We start from the raw sequence: 20,091 nt of genomic DNA on the forward strand, positions 1-20,091 counted from the left end.
ATTTATAGGCTTTGGTTTATGGAGACTTGAGGAAGTTTTTCCATCTTTCTGGTATTTCATCCCTGTCAGTTTGCATTGCTTCTTTCCTTTCCTTCTCCTCCTTCGCCAGGTTTGGTTTTGAGCATTGGATTCAAAGAAACCCCAAAGTCAAAACAAAATGGTCAGAACTGCTGACTCTTGTTTTGTAACCTTTTTTAGTCCAGCATTCACAAGGAAGAGAGGGTACTGACCAGAAAAAAACTGGGCCTAACTTCCCCCAAAATGCTGGCAAACTTCAGGAGCCTGTGACTGAACTTGGGCCAAGACACAGATATATCATTTAAACTGTAAGTTAATCAAGTAATACCCAATAAGAAGTAGATTTAGTACTTAAAATTCAGTATTAATCTGCCAATTATTTTTTAACTTGCCTCTGTTGGCTGGAATTTAATTATTAAAAGTTAAATCTGTGCTAAGATATGCCAATATGTATCACAAACAAAATAGAAAGCAATGCTACATGATTGGGTTGGGATTCTATACTCAGGGCTGAAAAGCAAGGTCTCATCAATTGCACAGGGATGTCTACTCCATGGGTATAGATACAGTTGCTGGCAAGCTAACAGGAGAGGAGAGGTGCAGAGAATGTTCAAAGCAAAATCTGCCAGCTATTTTTGATAAAAATATATAAAAATAAAAATGGTGGTGGTTTCGTCCCTAAGTCATGTTCGACTCTTTCGACCCCGTAGATTAGGGCTTGCCAGGCTCCTCTGTCCATGAGATTTCCCAGGCAAGGACACTGGAGTGGGTCAAACCTGTGACTCCTGCATTGCAAATGGTTTCTTTACCACTGAGCCACCAGAGAAGCAAAATAAAAATAATTTTATATTTTGTATTAAGTAGAATCTCTTGTAAAGTTGCAGGTACATTTGAGAAACTCACACATGAAGTGTACTTAAATGTCTTCATTAACTTTGGAATTTTCTTTGAAGATTTAAAATTATAAAAAAGTTACACTGAACTGTGCTTTATCAAGTTTCATTTCAGAATTTTGGTAGTTGTTATAAACATTCCACAATAGTGTTTTTATAATGGAAATACTGACAAATGCAATAATAAACACGAAAATCCTAGGGTCTTAATTATATGTTCGTGCAGGAATTACACATACAAGCATAATATCTGGTTCATTTTCCAGTGCTAATTTTGTCAAAATCTGTTTTCATATTGGGCAACTGTAAAAGATGATAGGCCTGAATGACTGCCTGTAGATGGAAAAGGCTTTTGATTATTTTTACTTTCCCTGGAGAGCCTGATTATGTCTTTCAAATATGATTTCATTTAGATCTTTTCTTGGTTTACATGTCTGAATTCTAATAGTAACCTGATAGTGATGGGGAACTTAGTTTGAGACCAAAAGGCAGTTTTCTGTCAGTAAAGAGTGTGTAAATAAATCGCCGCCAAGCAACGTCTAAACTAGTATTAATATTCCAAATGCCCAAATAACTTTAAGATTTCAAAAACTGATCATTACAATTTTCCAGAAGTACTTGATTTATTTAGCATCTTTTTTTTTTTTTTTTTTACTGTTGGAAGGTATTGAAAAACCAATATTGACTGATATTACTATCAATGTTGGTTTATAAGATAATCAAGAATAAGACAATTTTAACACAGGATGTGATAATACTAAAAAACCAAAAATACTTGCATTAAAAGCACACTGGATTTACAGATCTAACATGGGAAAACTAAAACTATCACGTTGCTTAGAAAAATTGAGTGGCGAGATATGGAAGTACCTGGATTAATGTTTGAAATACAGACAATTTGGTCTTATCTCTATGGATGATTTGATACAAAGAATAAGTCAATCTATTTCTCTGTATTTCTGATCCTTATTTGGCTTCATATTATTCTATGAGTACAATGATTAAGAAGAAGCCTTAAGACACTTCACATTAGAATAGCTTCTAGACATAGAAAAACTTACAGAGAAAGCATTTATAAACTTAAAAGTTTTAATAATTGTTGAATAATTCTAATAATAATTGGAAAAACCTTTTGTATTTAGAGTTTCTTTGGCTGTTATTTACTTCAGAGGAAATATTCACCTGTAGGATATCATCAGATTACTAAGAATATCACAGAGTGGTTCAGAATATGAGGGAGAGTACTAAGGATGATAGATGGTTGTATTTATGCTACAGGACCTGAGGATTTTTAGGAACTTTGTCTACACAGTTTCTTTTTTAATTTCTTATTTTCAAAATCTGTTCTTTCAGCAAAATATTAATGATTCCTAAAGTTGACTCTTTTTAGAAAAATTTGTTTATCACTTGCAGATTTTTTTAAAAAATGATGTTTAGTTGTCAGGAGAACTTTAGGTGGGAGAAGGAACACAGCCTCTGTAAGCCCTTTCGATTTTGAACACATTCACCCTATATGTAAAATGTCAACACACTTTGTAAATTGAATAAATAAATAACTGGATAAATGAGGGCTTGATGGAGCCACTAGCACTACATAAGAAGTTGGGAAGCTGAGTACAGTCTGATGATGAGTTGAGATACAGTTACATTTGACATACTGAATTGAGCAATTTTAAATTTATCTTTTAAAATACAGGTATGCTAGTTTTAGTAGCCAAAAAGTTATCTAGAAAAAGAGAAAGTGAGTAATTTTATTTTATAAAAGTGATATAGGAGTCACTGTCCAAATTTCAGTTTATTTAAGTAAAAGTGCTAGAGGGGAAAAAAAAAAACAAAACAAAAAACCACTCCCTGGCTTTGTTCTTGTTTGGTTTAGTTGGTTACGTTTTTTCCGTTACGTATTTATCCTAATGTTCTTATGGTAGAGGTAGAAACAATACTCAAAAAAAGAAGTCATCTGTGGGAAAGTGGTCATTTCAGAACTAATTCAGTTCCCATAGATAAGAGAACTAGGAACACTTTTAAATGAAGGCACAAGACATGCAAATCCCTATAATGCTGGTGGGAGGGTATGTGAACTGGCAGATCTGCTTGGAAGGCAATCTGGCCCTTAGTTACAAAGGTAAACGTTCACTTGGTGCAGAAATTTCACTTCTAGTTACTTAGCGTCAGGAAACTATCATAGGCAGAGAAGATATTTATAAGAGCACTCTTGCATCATCATTTATTTTTTAAAAGAGAAAATAGCCATCCACTTGTAAAGGACTGGAGTGAAGTTGTGATACATGGATATAATAATAAAATACAGTGATCAAAATTACGTTTGAGTAATAGTTAAAGTCAAGGAAAGAGTGCTCATTCTATAATGCTGAGTGGACAAATTCCAAAAGTATCCCAAATTTGTTTAACACATTGAATTTATATCTGTATAAAAAGACTAAAGGAAACAGATAAAAACGCTATGTGGTAACATGAATTGATTTAAATTTATTCTTAAATTTTAATTTTCTAAACTTTTTAGGATGAGTATATATTACTTCTTAATAAAATGAAACACATTTCTAAAAGGCTAATAGGGAGACCTGTGTGTGTCTGCACATCCGCCCAAGGATTTGCGAGGTGAGAGCAAAATATAGTGTTGGAACAATAGGATTTATTCACTTTACAGTAGATGGGGATTACTCATTCTGATTCCTCTCCTCATTTACCTACTGCTGTCTTAAGAACCCCATTTCAGCTGTTGGCAGAAGTTCTTCCCGAGCACAAAAGGAAGAACTGTGGAAAGGCAGACCGTCCAAACTGGAGGGAGCCCCTCAGCACAATCTTGCTTCAAACTCATCTCCATCGCACACTTTCTAGCAAAGTGGAAGAATGAATTTCCTCCTCTCACGTTTTCTCTCCCTTATCCCAAGATGCAACTAGAATGAAAACTATCTTTCCCTGCTGCTGCTGTTAAGTCGCTTCAGTCGTGTCCGACTCTGTGCGACCCCACAGACGGCAGCCCACCAGGCTCCCCCGTCCCTGGGATTCTCCAGGCAAGAACACTGGAGTGGGTTGCCATTGCCTTCTCCAATGCATGAAAGTGAAAAGTGAAAGTGAAGTCCCTCGGTCGTGTCCGACCCTCAGCGACCCCATGGACTGCAGCCCACCAGGCTCCTCCGTCCATGGGTTTTGCCAGGCGAGAGTCCTGGAGTGGGGTGCCATTGGCTTCTCCATCTTTCCCTACCTACAGCTAAAACTTTGAAAGTGCGCGCTCTGGAGGGGCTGCCCCTGGGAAGACCCGGCCATTTTCCCCCGTAGGCGACCAGGGAAAACAACTGCGGGTGGTAAAGCTCCGGGGGCTCGAGGCGCCTTGTAAGCCCAGCTGCACCCCCAGCGCGTAAACTGAAGCTGTCCCCAGTTCCCTCCCGGTTCAAGCATCCTACTCCGGGAGGGGCCACCGCAGGGTTGCCGTTTAGCGCCTAAGCGGAGGGGAAGGTAAGGGGAGGGAGAGGAGGCGAGGGGAGGAGAATAATGTCTCCTGCTTTCTCATCTCCTTCGTTCTGCCTCTCGACAAGACCAAGAGGACCGCCGGAGCGCCCTCGGCCTCTCAGAAGACCCAGTAACCCTCACTCCTCGCCGGACTAGGACCACCCTCTCCGCCCCTCTCCCTTCCCCCCGCCCCAAGAGCACGGGTCGGAGCGGAGCGCCTGCCAGGGGTGCCTTAGCGCCGATTCTAGAGGCAAAAAAAAGAAAAAGCAGGCATATCTCCTTATAGTTATATTAAGAAAGAAAGAAAAGTTAAAAGCTAGGACTGCACAGACGCTCCCGAAGTCTCCAGTCTGCGGGGAGGGTTAGCTTCCCGCCCGCCCGACAGACGCTGCTTTGGGACGTGGGCCTCGCCTGCCGCGACTCGGTTTTGACTCGTCCTCACTCGCCCCTCCCGTCCTGCCCCATTCTCCATCGACAGCGACCGCATGCATATTAACTCGACGGCTCCCACGCCTCTCGAGGCCTGGGGACGTTTTATAATCCAGACCCGAGCTCCTGCGAAGGCCAGACGTTCTGTCTGGGAGGGCCCCTCCTGGCCCTTCAGTCGCTCCCACTGCTGGGTCTTCGAACACCTCAAACCCGCGCGCGCCCGGGCAAGGAGTGGGCAGACACTTCCACCCCACCCTGGCTCAGTCGGTTTCCTTCTCCAAGCTCTCCAAGAGCTCAGTCATGAAGGAGATGTACACAATGGCCAGGCGTAGAGTCTCGATCCGGGAGAGCCTCTTCTCGTAAGCAAAAGTGGGCACCTTCCTCCGCAGCTGGTCGAAGGCCTCGTTGAGGTTGAACATCCGCTTCCTCTCGCGGATGTTGGCTGCTTGGCGCTGGGCGTAGGTGATCACCCTTTTCCTCTTGGGGCGGCCCAGCAGGGAGGCGCCCCTCCCGTGCTCCTCTTCGTCCTCGTTTTCCCCGTCTTCCCCTTCCCCTTCCTCTGGATCCTCGTCCTCAGACCGCGCCAGACTCCTGGGTCTTCCATCTCGGAGCACAAGGTCCTGGTGGTTCCCATAGGGGACCCTAGGTGTCAAGTCGCAGAGGAGAGGGTGCCCGGGGGAGGCTAGGGATAGGTCTGCGACGAAGTCCAGGACGGTGGCGCCCACGCAGCTCTCGGGAAAGGCTGCCATCGCGTCTGCTGGGCCCTGCGTCTCATCGGTTTCTCGAAGGGAGGGGCACGCCCGCCACGGCCTTCCTAGCAGCCCTGAATCTGACGGGTCACCATCACCGAAGGGTCGGGGACATTAGCATGTATAACCAAGCCGATAACAGGATTAGCTGCACCGATAGGGAAGGCTCTGACAATGTCCCTCCTCTCGAAACTGATGGAAGAAGACAAGCTTGAGAACGCCGGGAAGACTCAAAGGAATAGGCCTCCGCTTCTGCGATCCTTTCCGCCCTGCCACCTGGGACAGTTCCTTCTTGGCAACAACTTCCAGCTCTTACCTGCTGTGCTTTTTGTGTGTCTCCACACTCCCGCAGCCAACTAATATTCTTCAAGCGCCTTGTCTCCTGTAGTTCTGTAATTTAGCTTTGGGTTTTCAAAGCAAGGATGTTTTCCACCGCTCTGGCTTCTCCCTGGCTTCAGGGTGGGAGTTCCGAATCTTGCCACTCTCTGCTGCCAGTGGGTGTGAAACAAGTGCATGTGCTTTTAATGATGTCCAGAAGAGGGGCCCTGTCTGCCAAGGGTCGAGGGGAGCTGTTTGTCTGGTATCCCAGTGCAGCGGCTACTGAAAGGCAAGATCTTCCATTAGCTTAAGTAAGCATCGTTAGGAGGGGCGAGGGGGCATTCCCCAGAGTCGCTCTTGGAATCCTCTTTCTCTTTCCACTGCAAGGTAAACAGCTCTCCTGCAGCTTTACGAACCCTGGCTTCTAAAATCTGTTTCGCTATATTCAATCTAACAATTGAGATACTTGACTTTCCTTTCCTAACCTTTATCTCTCACCCACGTAAAAGATTTTACTTAGAGGGCAAAAAGTGATGATGGCAATAACATGAAAAAGAGAAGCTCAGAGTGTTTCTCCCAGCGTGCTTTACTGTATAATCCCCGTGTGGGAGGAAAGCAAACCCTCCCCCCAAACAAAACAACTGCAGTCTCCTTTCAAAATTTCGATTCACCTTTTGATAAACTAATTGGTCGATCAGCTCACCCTCCGCGGAGAATTCTTTCAAACTTTAAATTGCTGATTGGTATTGCTGAACAAAGAATAATCTTGACACTTCTATCTGGTTACATTTCTTCATTACCGCACTACAAGATTTAAGCCTAGAAACTATACTGCATTGTAAGAGGGTTTTTTTTTTTGAGGTGAAAAAAGATGATAAATTTGGTATAACAAAAATAAAATTTTACTGATTTCAAATATATCTCATGTATGTATTTTTTTTTTTAACATAGAAGAGTTCAGTTTTCTTTTTTGCCGATAGCTATATTTAATTATTCAATGTAAAGATTTTTAAGAGACAGGGTGGGGCAAAACAACACCTAAGAAAATCATTTTGAAGATGTATTAAAAGAAAGCTTAAAAAGATGAGTGCAGAGACGCCTTGGTTCAAGGGAGAAAAGGAAGACATCAATTCCTATTGAGGTAAGTAGTGACTGGGATGCTTAAGTTAGTACATTGGACAGCTCCCAGAAACTGCCTGCTTCTAACAGGTAAGCATAATTTTTTTTCTTTTCCGAGCCTGCCATTCTGTGAGTACTCCCAGATCCCAGATCGTAAAGCAATATAATCTTGGAGTCTTCTTTTGGCTTTCTACTATTTTTCTTTTATTAGAAAAAATTTGTGTCTGGGTTCTCTCCCTTGCTCTTTTGTCCTTAATTAGTTTTCTTTTCCCCTGCTTGTGTTTACTTTTCACTCTCCAATTTACATTGTGATAACTCAAGTAGAAAAGAATAAAAAATTAATGTCCCTGAAAGATGAAATGAGAATATCTCCGACTGTGATTACCTATTTGGCTTTTACTAAACTTCTCTCAAAGACTGAAAAATAAAAAAGAATTGGAATTTCAACCGTGGCTAAAGAATAAGTACACCAGAGGATTAATTTTTGTTTTGACAAGCAGTAACATGCCTTCTAACTCCTGTTTAACTGAATGCATTATTAATCATTTGGATAAATTTTATAGTTTATTTTTAGCTACTGAATGTTTCACATGATTTATTCTTTCCCTTTTAAACACATGCATGAGTGGAATGAATATCTCACTTAGTGAGAATCTAGTTCTACATCAAACATACATTGGGACATTTAATGAAGGGAAACATGATAGAAATTTAAATTTTAAATTTACTGAAATGAATGTCAGAAACTATCCTGAGACTCTAAAAGACACTTTCCTTAGATTAAGTACTTCCCCAAAATCAGATAAGATTGGATGGTATGTCTGTAGACAGACTAAAATTCTTTGATTTTATCCAAGGGAATGAATATTTCAACCATCACATCACAAAAAAATGTGTAGAAAAATGAAAGGAATCAATGCACAGTATTGGTTGAAATATTAAAATACTACTGAATTTTTTTAAATGTCTTACTAAAAATAAAATAAAATAAAATAAAATGTCTTACTATGTATACCTGTAACATTTGTGATATTCTGTTTGTCCACAATAATTTCTTTATCTTACAGGGTTCTAATCATGGTGACATAGAGAAAAATGTTAAAATCTAAGTTATCATGATTAACTCTTTTTTTTTGTTTGTAAATGAAATTAATTATAGAACAGTAATAAATGAAATCACCTTCTCTGCTTATTTTGAAACATCCACTTTATTTTAAAAAATGGTTTTGTGGCTATCTGGTTCCACAACAAACAAACAGTAAATGTATTAAATTTGTAGAGTACTATGTGGTTTAAAACAGATCATCTTGTTGGAAAGAAACATTATTTTCATCTCTAGATTTGAAAGTTAAGAGAGAAACATTTTTAAAAACCCCAACTGAGGCTTAAAGGAAGTTCAATTCAAACTTGATTCCTTTGGGTTCTAGGCCTATAGACAGCTTATAAATTATTCAGTGATCTACATGGAGGCTTTTGGAAAGAGTTTGATAAGCCCTCAACAAACTCTGCTCATGACCATTTCAGGAAATGGTTATGAAATGACAGTCAGTTCTGCTTAGTTTATTACCTACTTTACACCTATTGGCCATCATTAAACATTTTGTGTATACAGATGGTCCCTGATTTACTATGGTTCGACTTAAATGAGTTTTTGACTACTATGGTGCAAAAGCAATATACATTTAGTAGGAACTATACTTTAGATTTTGAATTTTGATCTTTTCTCTGGCTAGTGAGATGCAGTAAGACATGGCTTTTGTAATGCTGGGCAGTGGATGCAAGCTATGGCTCCCAATCATCTGTGCTATGGTTAGGGCATACAATCCACTCATTTAAAAACCACTCTGTACCCATACAATCATTCTGTTTTTCACACTCAGTACAGAATTAAATAAATTACACAAAATATTCAACACTTTATTATAAAGTGAGTTTTGTGTTGGATGATTTTGCTCAACTCTGAGCACATTTAAAGCAGGCTAGGCTAAACTAGCCTAACCTATAATTTGATTTTCAATATCTGGATATTATCTAGATGTAACCCCATCACAAGCTGAAGAAGAGCTGTACTCTTACATTGTATTTAGAATCAAAGCAAGAAAAACCAATGACCAAGAATAACTTGAGCAATAATTGCCAAGGGTGCTTGAGTGTGGGATTAAGGGTGTTAAGGAGAGAAAAGTAGATAAAAAAGTGTCCAGGGAGTAAAGGCAAAACCCTTAACTCTCCAAAATGTATTAAAACTCTTCCTTTTCTTCCCTTTTTCATGCCCCTTCTCTCATTATTACAGATTCATTAAGCAATTTTAGGGGAAATGATAAAATAGAACAAAAACCGATGTTTGTCATGATTGAAGGGAGGAAAGTCTAACAAACACTCCTTAGCTGACCTAGAGAAGGGGCCTGCATTCTCTTCTGACTCCATTCAAATTATGCATGGTTTACGGCCTTCACTGATTTGAGAGTTAGAAGAATGTATATGCATCTATTTAATTTTCTATCTTAGGTAAACTTTTTTTGAAGTTTAATACATATACTTAAAAATTCACAAGCTGTATATGTGCAGCTTAATGAATTTTCACAAAGTAAGCATACTTGTGAAACCAGTGCCCGAATTGAGAACTATCAATAGAATGTATCACTGAAATTAGAGATTATGTAAAAACAGGAAGTATGTGACTTGACACTATTTCAACCACTCCTACAATGTCCTAACTATATCCAGTCACAGAACATTCTCCAAAGTATTACTCTTGACTTCTAAGATTAATGTTGCTAATTTTGAGTATATAAAAATAAACTGTATGTACTCTTTTGTGTCTTTCACTCAACATTTTAAAATGAGATTCATGTACATTATTTTTGTTGCTGAATAGTAATCCGTTGTGTGCATATATCTTCTACTGACTATAAACATTTTGGTAATTTCTAGTTTTTACCTGTTACAAACAGCCATGCTATAGATATTTTTGTACATAACTTTGATGAGAATATTTATGCCTTTCTATTTGGTATCCCTGATAGCTCCGTTGGTAAAGAATCCGCTGCAATGCAGGAGACCCTAGTTTGATTCCTGGGTTGGGAAGATTCACTGCAGAAGAGATAGGCTACCCACTCCAGTGGGAAGTCCACTTCTTGGGCTTCCCTGTGGCTCAGTTGGTAAAGAATCTGCCTGCAATGTGGGAGACCTGGATTCAATCCTTGGGTTGGGAAGATCTCCTGGAGAAGGGAAAGGCTACCCACTTCAGTATTCTGGCCTGGAGAATTCCATGGACTGTATAGTCCATGGGGTCACAAAGAGTCGGACACGACTGAGCAACTTTCACTTTTTCAGACACCAAAGTAGAATAAGCTGTATTTTCAGCTTTAGTAGTTAACGATAAATTGTTTTCCAAAATGGTTGTAACAATTTATGCTGTCATCAGTGATGTATTAGAATTTCAATTCCTTCACATCCTTGTCAACTGTTGGTATTTTCAAGCTACTGAAGATGTGCCTGCATGTCATATTGTGGGTTTGATTTGCATTTCCCTGATGACAAATGATATTGAAAATCATTTTGTTTTGGCTAGTTGGGTACTGCTCCTTAGTAAAGTACTCACTTTAACTGGTTTTGCTAATTTTTATAATCTATGTATAATTATATATGTAAATTATACATACATATTTAATTTATATAATTTATTGTGTATCTATTCAGCTATGAGCCCTATGTCAATATATGTAATACAAGTATTTTCTCCCTACTCTGTGGCTTTCTTTTTCACTTGCTTAATGATTGTCTTTTGATGAAAGTAAGTTTTACTTTATTTTTGTTAAGACAAATTTTTTTAGAGCATTTAAGGATTATAGCAAAATTGAAGAAAAGGTACAAAGATTTCCCATATACATCCTGCTCCTACACATGAATAGCCTTCCTCATTATCAATACCTCTGACCAGGGTGGTACTTTTGTTACAACTGATGAATCTATACTGACATATCGTTACCAAAGTCCACAGTTCTATCTGGGGATTCACTCTTGGTGTACATTTTATGAGTTTGAATAAATGTGTAATGATCTATATCCATCATTATAATACAGAGTATTTTCACTGCCCTAGAGCTTCTCTATGTTCTGCATATTTAACCTGCAGCAATCACTGATCTCTTCATTGACTCCACAGTTTTGTCCTTTCAAAATGTTATACAGATGGAATCATACAGTATGTAACTGTTTCAGATTGGTTTCTTTCACTTAATAGTATGTGTTTAAGTTTCCTCCATTTGTTTTCATGGCTTTATAGCTCATTTCTTTTTAGCACTGAAAAATATTTCCTCGTTTAGATATTTATTTATCCATTCACCTACTGAAGGACATTTTGGCTGCTTCCAAGTGTAGGCAATTGTGAATATAGCTGTCATAAATATTCATGTGCAGGTTTTGTGTAGAGCTAAAACTTCTTTCAGCTTCTTTGGATAAATATCAAAGAGCATGACGGTTGTACTGTATGCCAAAAGTATATTTAGCTTTATAGAAAGTGAAAGTGAAGTCGCTCAGTCGTGTCCGACTCTTTGCCACCCCATGGACTGTAGCCTATCAGGCTTCTCTGTCCATGGGATTTTCCAGGCAAGAGTGCTGGAGTGAATTGCCATCTCCTTCTCCAGGGGATCTTCTCGACACAGGAATTGAAACCCGGGTCTCCCGCATTGCAGGCAGATGCTTTACAGTCTGAGCCACCAGGGAAGCCCTATATTTAGCTTTATATGTAACCACTAAATTGTCTTCTAGAGTGACTGTACCACTTTGCATTCCCATCAACAATGAATGAAAGTTCCTATTCTCCATATCCTCACCAGCACTCGGTATTACCACTGCTTGGATTTGTCAGAAGTTTCTAGCTTTAATATAGTCCAGTAAATTATCATTTTTTTTCCTTCATAGTACTCTTTATGTCATGTTTAAGAAGTCTTAATATATTCCAAATGAAGAAAACATTCTTTTTTGTTTTCATCATCTCACATTTAGAACTCTAATCAACCTAGAAGTGATTTTTGTATGTTGTGAGTAACAGAGGTGGGGCCCAAGATTTATTTGGTTTCCTTCTGGATATCTAATTAATACAGCAACATTATGGAAAAGTCTGCCCTTTCCACATCAAACTTATTCTTTATATGAAAATATTTCCAAATAAAGTGAATACCTTTTCTGTCTTCTCAGGAAAGTTCAAGGAAAAAATTCAAGAAATGTAAAAGAAAATCAGTTCTATAGTTTGGACATATTTAGAGATAAGAAAGTCTTGTTTACGCTCAAATGAACACCTTGCTATTCTAATTAAAATCCTGAGTTCAAATGAAAGTAAAGATACTCAGAATGCTGTAGTTTAGGAATTAGCAAACTTTCTCATTTATGGAAAGATAACAAATAATTTCGGATTTTAATAGATCACACAGTCTCTGTTAAACTAGTCAATTTTACCTTAATAGCATAAAAGTAGTCATAGACAATATGCGAATGAATATAAATAACCATGTTCTCTAAAACTTTCAGTTCAGTTCAGTTCAGTTCAGTCACTCAGTCGTATCCAACTCTTCTTGACCCCATGAGCTGCAGCACACCAGGCCTCCCTGTCGATCACCAACTCCCAGAGCCTTCCCAAACTCATGTCCATTGAGTTGGTGATGCCATCCAACCATCTCATCCTCGGTCGTCCCCTTTTCCTCCTGCCCTCAATCTTTCCTAGCACCAGGGTCTTTTCAAATGAGTCAACTCTTCTCATCAAGTGGCCAAAGTATTGGAGTTTCAGCTTCAACATCAATCCTTCCAATGAACACTCAGGACTCTTCTCCTGTAGGATGGACTGGATGGGTCTCCTTACAGTCCAAGGGACTCTCAAGAGTCTTCTCCAACAGCACAGTTCAAAAGCATCAATTCTTCAGTGCACAGTTTTCTTTATAGTCCAAATCTCACATCCATATGTGACTACTGGAAAAACCATAGCTGTGACTAGATGGACTTTTGTTGGCAAAGTAATGTCTCTGCTTTTTAATATGTTGTCTAGATTGGTCATAACTTTCCTTCCAAAGAGTAAGCATCGTTTAATTTCATGGTTGCAGTCACCATCTGCACTGATTTTGGAGCCCCCGAAAATAAAGTCAGCCACTGTTTCCACTGTTTCCCCATCTATTTGCCATGGAGTGATGGGACCAGATGCCATCATCTTAGTTTTCTGAATGTTGACCTTTAAGCCAACTTTTTCACTCTCCTCTTTCACTTTCATCAAGAGGCTCTTTAGTTTTTCTTCACTTTCTGCCATAAGGGTGGTGTCATCTGCATATCTGAGGTTATTGATATTTCTCCTGGCAATCTTAATTCCACCTTGTGCTTCCTCCAGCCCAGCGTTTCTCATGATGTACTCTGCACAAAAGTTAAATAAGTAGGGTGACAATATACAGCCTTGACGTAATCCTTTTTCTATTTGGAACCAGTCGTTGTTCCATGTCCAGTTTTAACTGTTTCTTCCTGACCTGCATACAGGTTTCTCAAGAGGCAGGTCAGGTGGTCTGGTATTCCCATCTCTTTCAGAATTTTCCACAGTTTATTGTGATCCACACAGTCAAAGGCTTTGGCATAGTCAATAAAGCAGAAATAGATGTTTTTCTGGAACTCTCTTGCTTTTTTGATGATCCAGTGGATGTTGGCAATTTGATCTCTGGTTCCTCTGCCTTTTCTAAAACCAACTCGAACATCTGGAAGTTCACGGTTAATGTATTGTTCAAGCCTGGTTTGGAGAATTTTGAGCATTACTTTACTAGTGTGTGAGATGAGTGCAATTGTGTGGTAGTTTGAGCATTCTTTGGCATTGCTTTTCTTTGGGATTGGAATGAAAATTGACCTTTTCCAGTCCTGTGGCCAATGCTGAGTTTTCCTAATTTGCTGACATATTGGGTGCAGCACTTTCACAGCATCATCTTTCAGGATTTGAAATAGCTCAACTGGAATTTCATCACCTCCAGTAGCTTTGTTTGTAGTGATGCTTCCTAAGGCCCACTTGACTTCACGTTCCAGGATCTCTGGCTCTAGGTGAGTGATCACACCATCATGATTAACGGTCATGAAGATCCTTTCTGTACAGTTCTTCTGTGTATTCTTGCCACCTCTTCTTAATATCTTCTGCTTCTGTCAGATCCATACCATTTCTGTCCTTTATTATGCCCATCTTTGCATGAAATGTTCCCTTGGTATCTCTAATTTTCTTGAAAATATCTCTAGTCTTTCCCATTCTATCATTTTCCTCTATTTTTTTGCATTGATATCTGAGAAAGGCTTTCTTATCTCTCGTTGCTATCCTTTGGAACTCTGCATTCAAATGGATATATCTTTCCTTTTCTCCTTTGCTTTTCACTTCTCTTCTTTTCACAGCTATTTGTAAGGCCTCCTCAGATAGCCATTTTGCTTTTCTACATTTCTTTTTCCTGGGGATGGTCTTGATCCCTGTCCACTGTATAATGTCCCAAACCTCTATTCATAGTTTCTTAGGCACTCTGTCTATCAGAGCTAGTCCCTTAAATCTATTTCTCACTTCCACTGTATAATCATAAGGGATTTGATTTAGGTCATACATGAATGGTTTAGTGGTTTCCCCACTTTCTTCAATTTAAGTTTGAATTTGGTGATAAGGAGTTCATGATCTGAGCCACAGTCAGCTCCCAGTCTTGTTTTTGCTGACTATATAGAGCTTCTCCATTTTGGCTGCAAAGAATATAATCTATCTGATTTCACTATTGGCCATCTGATGATGTCCATGTGTAGAGTCTTCTGTGTTGTTGGAAGAGGGTGTTTGCTATGACCAGTGCGTTCTCTTGGCAAAACTCTATTAGCCTTTGCCCTGCTTCATTCTGTATTCCAAGGCCAAATTTGCCTGTTACTCCAGGTGTTTCCTGACTTCCTACTTTTGCATTCCAGTCCTCTATATTGAAAAGGACATCTTTTTGGGGTGTTAGTTCTAAAAGGTCTTGTAGGTCTTCATAGAACCGTTCAACTTCAGCTTCTTCAGCTTTACTGGTCGGGGCATAGATTTGGATTACCATGTTATTGAATGGTTTGCCTTGGAAACGAACAAAGATCATTCTGTCTTTTTTGAGATTGCATCCAAGTACTGCCTTTTGGACTGTTTTGTTGACTATGATGACTACTCCATTTCTTCTAAGGGGTTCCTGCCTGCAGTAGTAGATTAAATGGTCATCTGAGTTAAATTCACCCATTCCAGTCCAATTTAGTTCGCTGATTCCCAGAATGTCGATGTTCACTCTTGCCATTTTCTGTTTGACCACTTCCAGTTTGCCTTGATTCATGGATCTAATATGAAAACTTTATGTACAATATTTGGCAGTGCACTGGATTTATCCCGTGGACTTCGATTTGCTGATCCTCATTCTATTTAATAAGTCTATTTCCATATTCCCTCAGGCTCCTAATATGGAGACTTGCTATGATAAGGCATTCAGAAATATAAGTGACTCTAAGATTTTTGAGCACATACCTTGCTTATGTGTGCATATGTGTGCTGAGTAAAAATACTCCCAAAGCAATGGAATTTGTAGCTACTGTCTTGGAAATTATACTGAAGTGCTATAGAGTAACCAGAATAGGCTGAAAGGGAAGCATCCATACCACATTAAAGTCACCACCACAGTGACTAAGGGCTTATCTCTAGTCACTGAAAACAAATGCTCTGCTGATGAACTGCTTTTTAAAATATTAGTATTACTAGGCTCTGGGAGAATTACATTTAACCAGCAATAAGTAAGGAGGAGTCAAATTTCCCAGACAGAGCTGGCTTCTATTTTGTGAATTGTTTCTCATTGTAAAAATTCATTCATTCAGTGAAGAGTGCAGCTGTTTTAAGAGGCTTATTCTCTCCATCCTTATTTCTACCTGCAAACCCTCTTTTTGCCATAGATTGCTGTGGCAGAAACTACTCACTGTTCTCCAGTATCTTTGTAACCTTTTTCCTTTTAGTAAAAGACCCATCCACACATATTTCAGCTGAGCTCCACTAAATTTATGCCAACAGGATACATGAGAAGTGATATGTCCAAGTTCAAATTGGTCTCTCGAAACCTTTGCCTACTACTTGGCCCTTTGCCTTCTTCCCACAGCCTAGAATGGGGTGCTTTGATCATGAACTATTGTTGGCCATACAGACGAGAACATCACCCTATGACAGAGGTTGGGAAACTTTTTCTCTAGAAGGCCAGATAGTACATATTTTAGGCTTTGCTGATCTCTGTCATACTACTCAACTCTACCATTATAGGGTGAAAACAACCATAGATAACATGTAAATGAATGGGGGTAGCTGAGGTCCAGTAGAATTTTATTTACAAAAGTAGGTGCCAGGCAGAATTTGATTCTCAGGCTGTAGTTTGCTGACTCCTGCCCTAGAGGATGGCAAAGCAACAGGAAACTGGGACTTCAAAAGATTCAGTGAAGTAGAGCTAAACCTCTCAAATATGGATTGATAGGTGAGAAAAAAGTACACTTTCAGTGTATCTCAGATCTCTTTACTATAGTAGCATGCTTTATTAAATGATAGATATCTCTATTTTAAAAATATATATAAAGACTGCTTAAAATCAGTTATTATTTTTCCCTCAGGTTGTTCCACTTCTTAGGAAGCAATTCCATTTCAGTTAGTCATTGGAATAAATCTATTTTCCAGATTTTTGATTATATTAGTTCTTACATTGGTTGTTGTTTGAACCCTCTCCAACTTCTTCACTTCTTTTTGAGAAACATGTGGAAAATTAGAGAGGTGTGAAGGCAAAAATATCCCTCAGGATGTTATAAAATACTACCCCCAAATAATTTCCTTTTTCCCCCATTTCCTATACTGTATTTTTACACATTACTTTTAATAGTGACTTTCCTTTGTAAGAAATGTTAGGAGTTTGACACTCATCCTTAAGTCCATAAGTTCTGTAATTTGGAGATTAACACTGTATGGTTAGCTTTGCAATTTTAATACGTTTTCAGTTTTTTCCACTATACTATTCATTTATGATACAAGGAAATATTAGCATTAAGTTGAAACATATGTAACTGACAAAAGTCAAACAATTTTTAACTTACCTAAAAATGTGGGCAATTTAAGTTGGTTCAATGTGATATATTCAAAGACACTCATACTTACTAAGAAAATGAAATTAAATATATTAATACATACAAATGTACTAATTGAATCAGTGCATACAAATTATAACCTGTTAACTTATTGGGTACTAAACCTTACTGTACACTAAATTTATATACAATGTTTTCCAAAACAAATTTTTTGAAAGCCTGAGATGTACCTGATCCTTGTGGTACTGATCTAAGGATCTGGAATACATAAGTGAACAAGATAGGAAACAAAAAAATGTTCTTTATTGTGTTGAAGGCGGCAAGTACCATGGAACAAACTGCTTAGTATAAGTGGGATCAGGAGTGCCGAAAACCAGAGGGAGATTGCTCTTTTAAATATAGTTATCATGTAAAAGTCTGGCTGGAAGGTGATATTTGAATAAATATTTGAAGGTACTAGGGAGGTACTTAAGTGCATATCAAGTGAGAGAACTGACATTTCAGACAATAAGGTAGAAGGGTGCCTAGGGTATTGGAGGAACATCCCAGAGGCCACTAGACAGAATCAAGAGAAGGAAGAAAAGTAGGAGATGAGGTCAGTGTGGTAGTATGAGGAAGGGCTGTATTATGTAGGACCTTTTTAACTATTTAAGGACCTTGGCTTCTACTTTGAGTAAGATGGGTATCTGATAGAGCCTTTCAAGATTTCCTTACTGTTTAAAAGAATAGCCCTTTGGATAATTTGTTGAGGATAAATTCTACAGAGAACAAGAAGGAAACAGGGAGACCTGATCAGAGAGTCTTATAATAGCCCAGGTTAGTAGTGGCCACTGTAATGTGCAGTAGCTATATTCAGGATATATTTTGAATAAAATTCAACAAGATTTGCTGATGGACTGTATGTGGAATATGAAGGAAAGAAGAGAATCAGGGTGAACCCAAGGTTTTAGCTGGAACAACTAAAAGTGATGTGATAACTGAAATGAAAAAGACTCCAGGAAAAGTAGATCTGGGGGAGGGCGAAGATCAGGAGATGAGCTTTGAACATCTTAAATTTAATGTATTTATTAGCCAGTCAAATGGAGACACTGAGTAAATTTCTGTCTCTTGCAGGGTAAAAGTCATCACTGTGTCTTAAAAGGCATTGTTTTACATGATATACTGTCGTCTCACCCCAACACGTATAAGAACCCATCTTTCGTTACTTCCTCTTCCCTCGCAGTTAGCTATACCAGTCTCACTGCTGCTCCTCAAACGTCCAGGCACACAATCTGCCTCAGTGCCTTTGGATTTCTGTTGCCTCTGACTGCAAAACTCTTCTCTCAGACATCTGCACAGCTCACCCCATCTCTTCATTCAGGTCACTGGGTAATGCCAGCTTATCAAGAAGCCTGCCCTGACCACCCTATATAAACTAGTACCCCCCGCCCCACGTGTTGTACTCCCTAACCTTCTCACCTTGCTTCACCCATCTCCATGTATACAAAGTGTCTGATACAGTACTTTGTCACTTGTTTTATTTCAGTTTCCCTCATTAGTTAGTAGTGGTCGCTGTAATGTGCAGTAGCTATATTCAGGATATATTTAGTTTCCGTTTCAGTTATATATATAATTAGTTTCAGTTGCCCTTGTCTTCTTTGTCACTTGTTTTATTTTCAATTTCCCTCATTAGAATATGAGCCCCAAGTGGTAACCAGAGAAACGAACTGCTTAGATTTCTCTTTCAACAGTTAAAAGTTAGTTGAAAGTTAAGGGGTTGCAATTAGCCAACATTATCCAAAAGCAATGCCTTACGGATCCACTGTAGCATTCGAGCTGAGGCTATACTCTTTCTGCCCTGCCTCAGCATATAAAGAGTACTAGGGCTTGGCCATTTCCGCCCAATGAGGGATGTCTTCAATAGACAACTATTTGTCCCAGAACTCCCTATTGTGTTTGCTGAGCTTTTGTCAGCCCTACACCATAGTTTGAAGTTCTTCTTGTACAGCCCTCATTCCTCTTCTTTTTTCCATAGATGTCAGATCAGTGGGCTTCCCAGGCAGCGCTCATGGCAAAGAACCCACCTGCCAATGCAAGAGATGTAGAGACGCAGGTTTGATCCCTGGGTTGGGAAGATACCTTGGAGAAGGGCATGGCAACCCACTCCAGTACTCTTGTCTGGAGAATTCCATGGACAGAGCAGCCTGGCAGTGTACAGGCCATGGGGCTCCACACAGAGTCAGACACAACCGAAGTGACTTAGCACACACACATGCACAGATCAGTATTATGGTCTTAAGCTTTTCTCAGAACTATTTTTATTTTCCCCCTTTATATTTTACAGGAGTTACGACCCTCCTCCTCCAAAACCCAACAACAACAACAACCACCCTCTTGCACTTCGAACTCAATTTCAGTATCGCCTTTCTAGAGGATCTAAACTGGCAGGTGCTAAGAGTGTCCTGAACACCTGGTAAGTGGGACTGGAATCTGAGGAGTGGATTGGTTGCCATCCCGAGTAGTATGTGAGACACAGTTCCTGTAAAAAGTGGTGCTTAAACTCCCTGGTGGAGAGTAGGAAGGATATTCTACTCGAAGGGATTACCCTGGGTAGGATAATGATGCAAACTTTTGATAAATATGAAGGATGGAACACATTGAAGGACAATGAAATTGACTGGCTATTATTAAGTTGCAAAGATGTTGCAGTGAAAAAAGAATAATAAAAAATTCAAGCAGGTTACACATGACATAAAATGGAATGTAAAGGCAAGAACTTCTTATCTCCATCAGTGGGAGAGCAGGAAAATTTGGAAACCAAAATTAGCACTCAATACTTAGAGTTGTTGCACTTCAAAGACAGCAAAGGTCTTACTGAACTGCAAGCTTTGGTGCCATGTGGACCTCTGGAGTGCTCAGGGATCAACAGATAGGAAGAGGAGTCACTGTCCTTTGAGGAGCAGGAGGAAAATATATGGAATCAAGGTGACAGCCTTTGGTACCTCTTGGCA

General features: G+C 39.2%; 1 protein-coding gene across 1 annotated transcript; it reads right to left on the minus strand.

Annotated features, from left to right (window-relative positions):
• Positions 1 to 5,071: 5,071 nt before the first annotated feature.
• Positions 5,072 to 5,560, minus strand: FERD3L (Fer3 like bHLH transcription factor). Its single transcript, XM_052639259.1, has one exon. It carries the CDS (start codon positions 5,558 to 5,560, stop codon positions 5,072 to 5,074), a length of 489 nt encoding a protein of 162 aa, XP_052495219.1.
• Between the last annotated feature and the right edge of the window lie 14,531 nt (positions 5,561 to 20,091).

This window comes from Budorcas taxicolor, chromosome 4 (genome assembly GCF_023091745.1).
Source record: "Budorcas taxicolor isolate Tak-1 chromosome 4, Takin1.1, whole genome shotgun sequence".
Lineage (NCBI taxonomy): Eukaryota > Metazoa > Chordata > Mammalia > Artiodactyla > Bovidae > Budorcas > Budorcas taxicolor.

Excerpts from the sequence above, each read along its gene's own strand:
- FERD3L (XM_052639259.1), bottom strand. The coding sequence starts at position 5,560 with ATGGCAGCCTTTCCCGAGAGCTGCGTGGGCGCCACCGTCCTGGACTTC.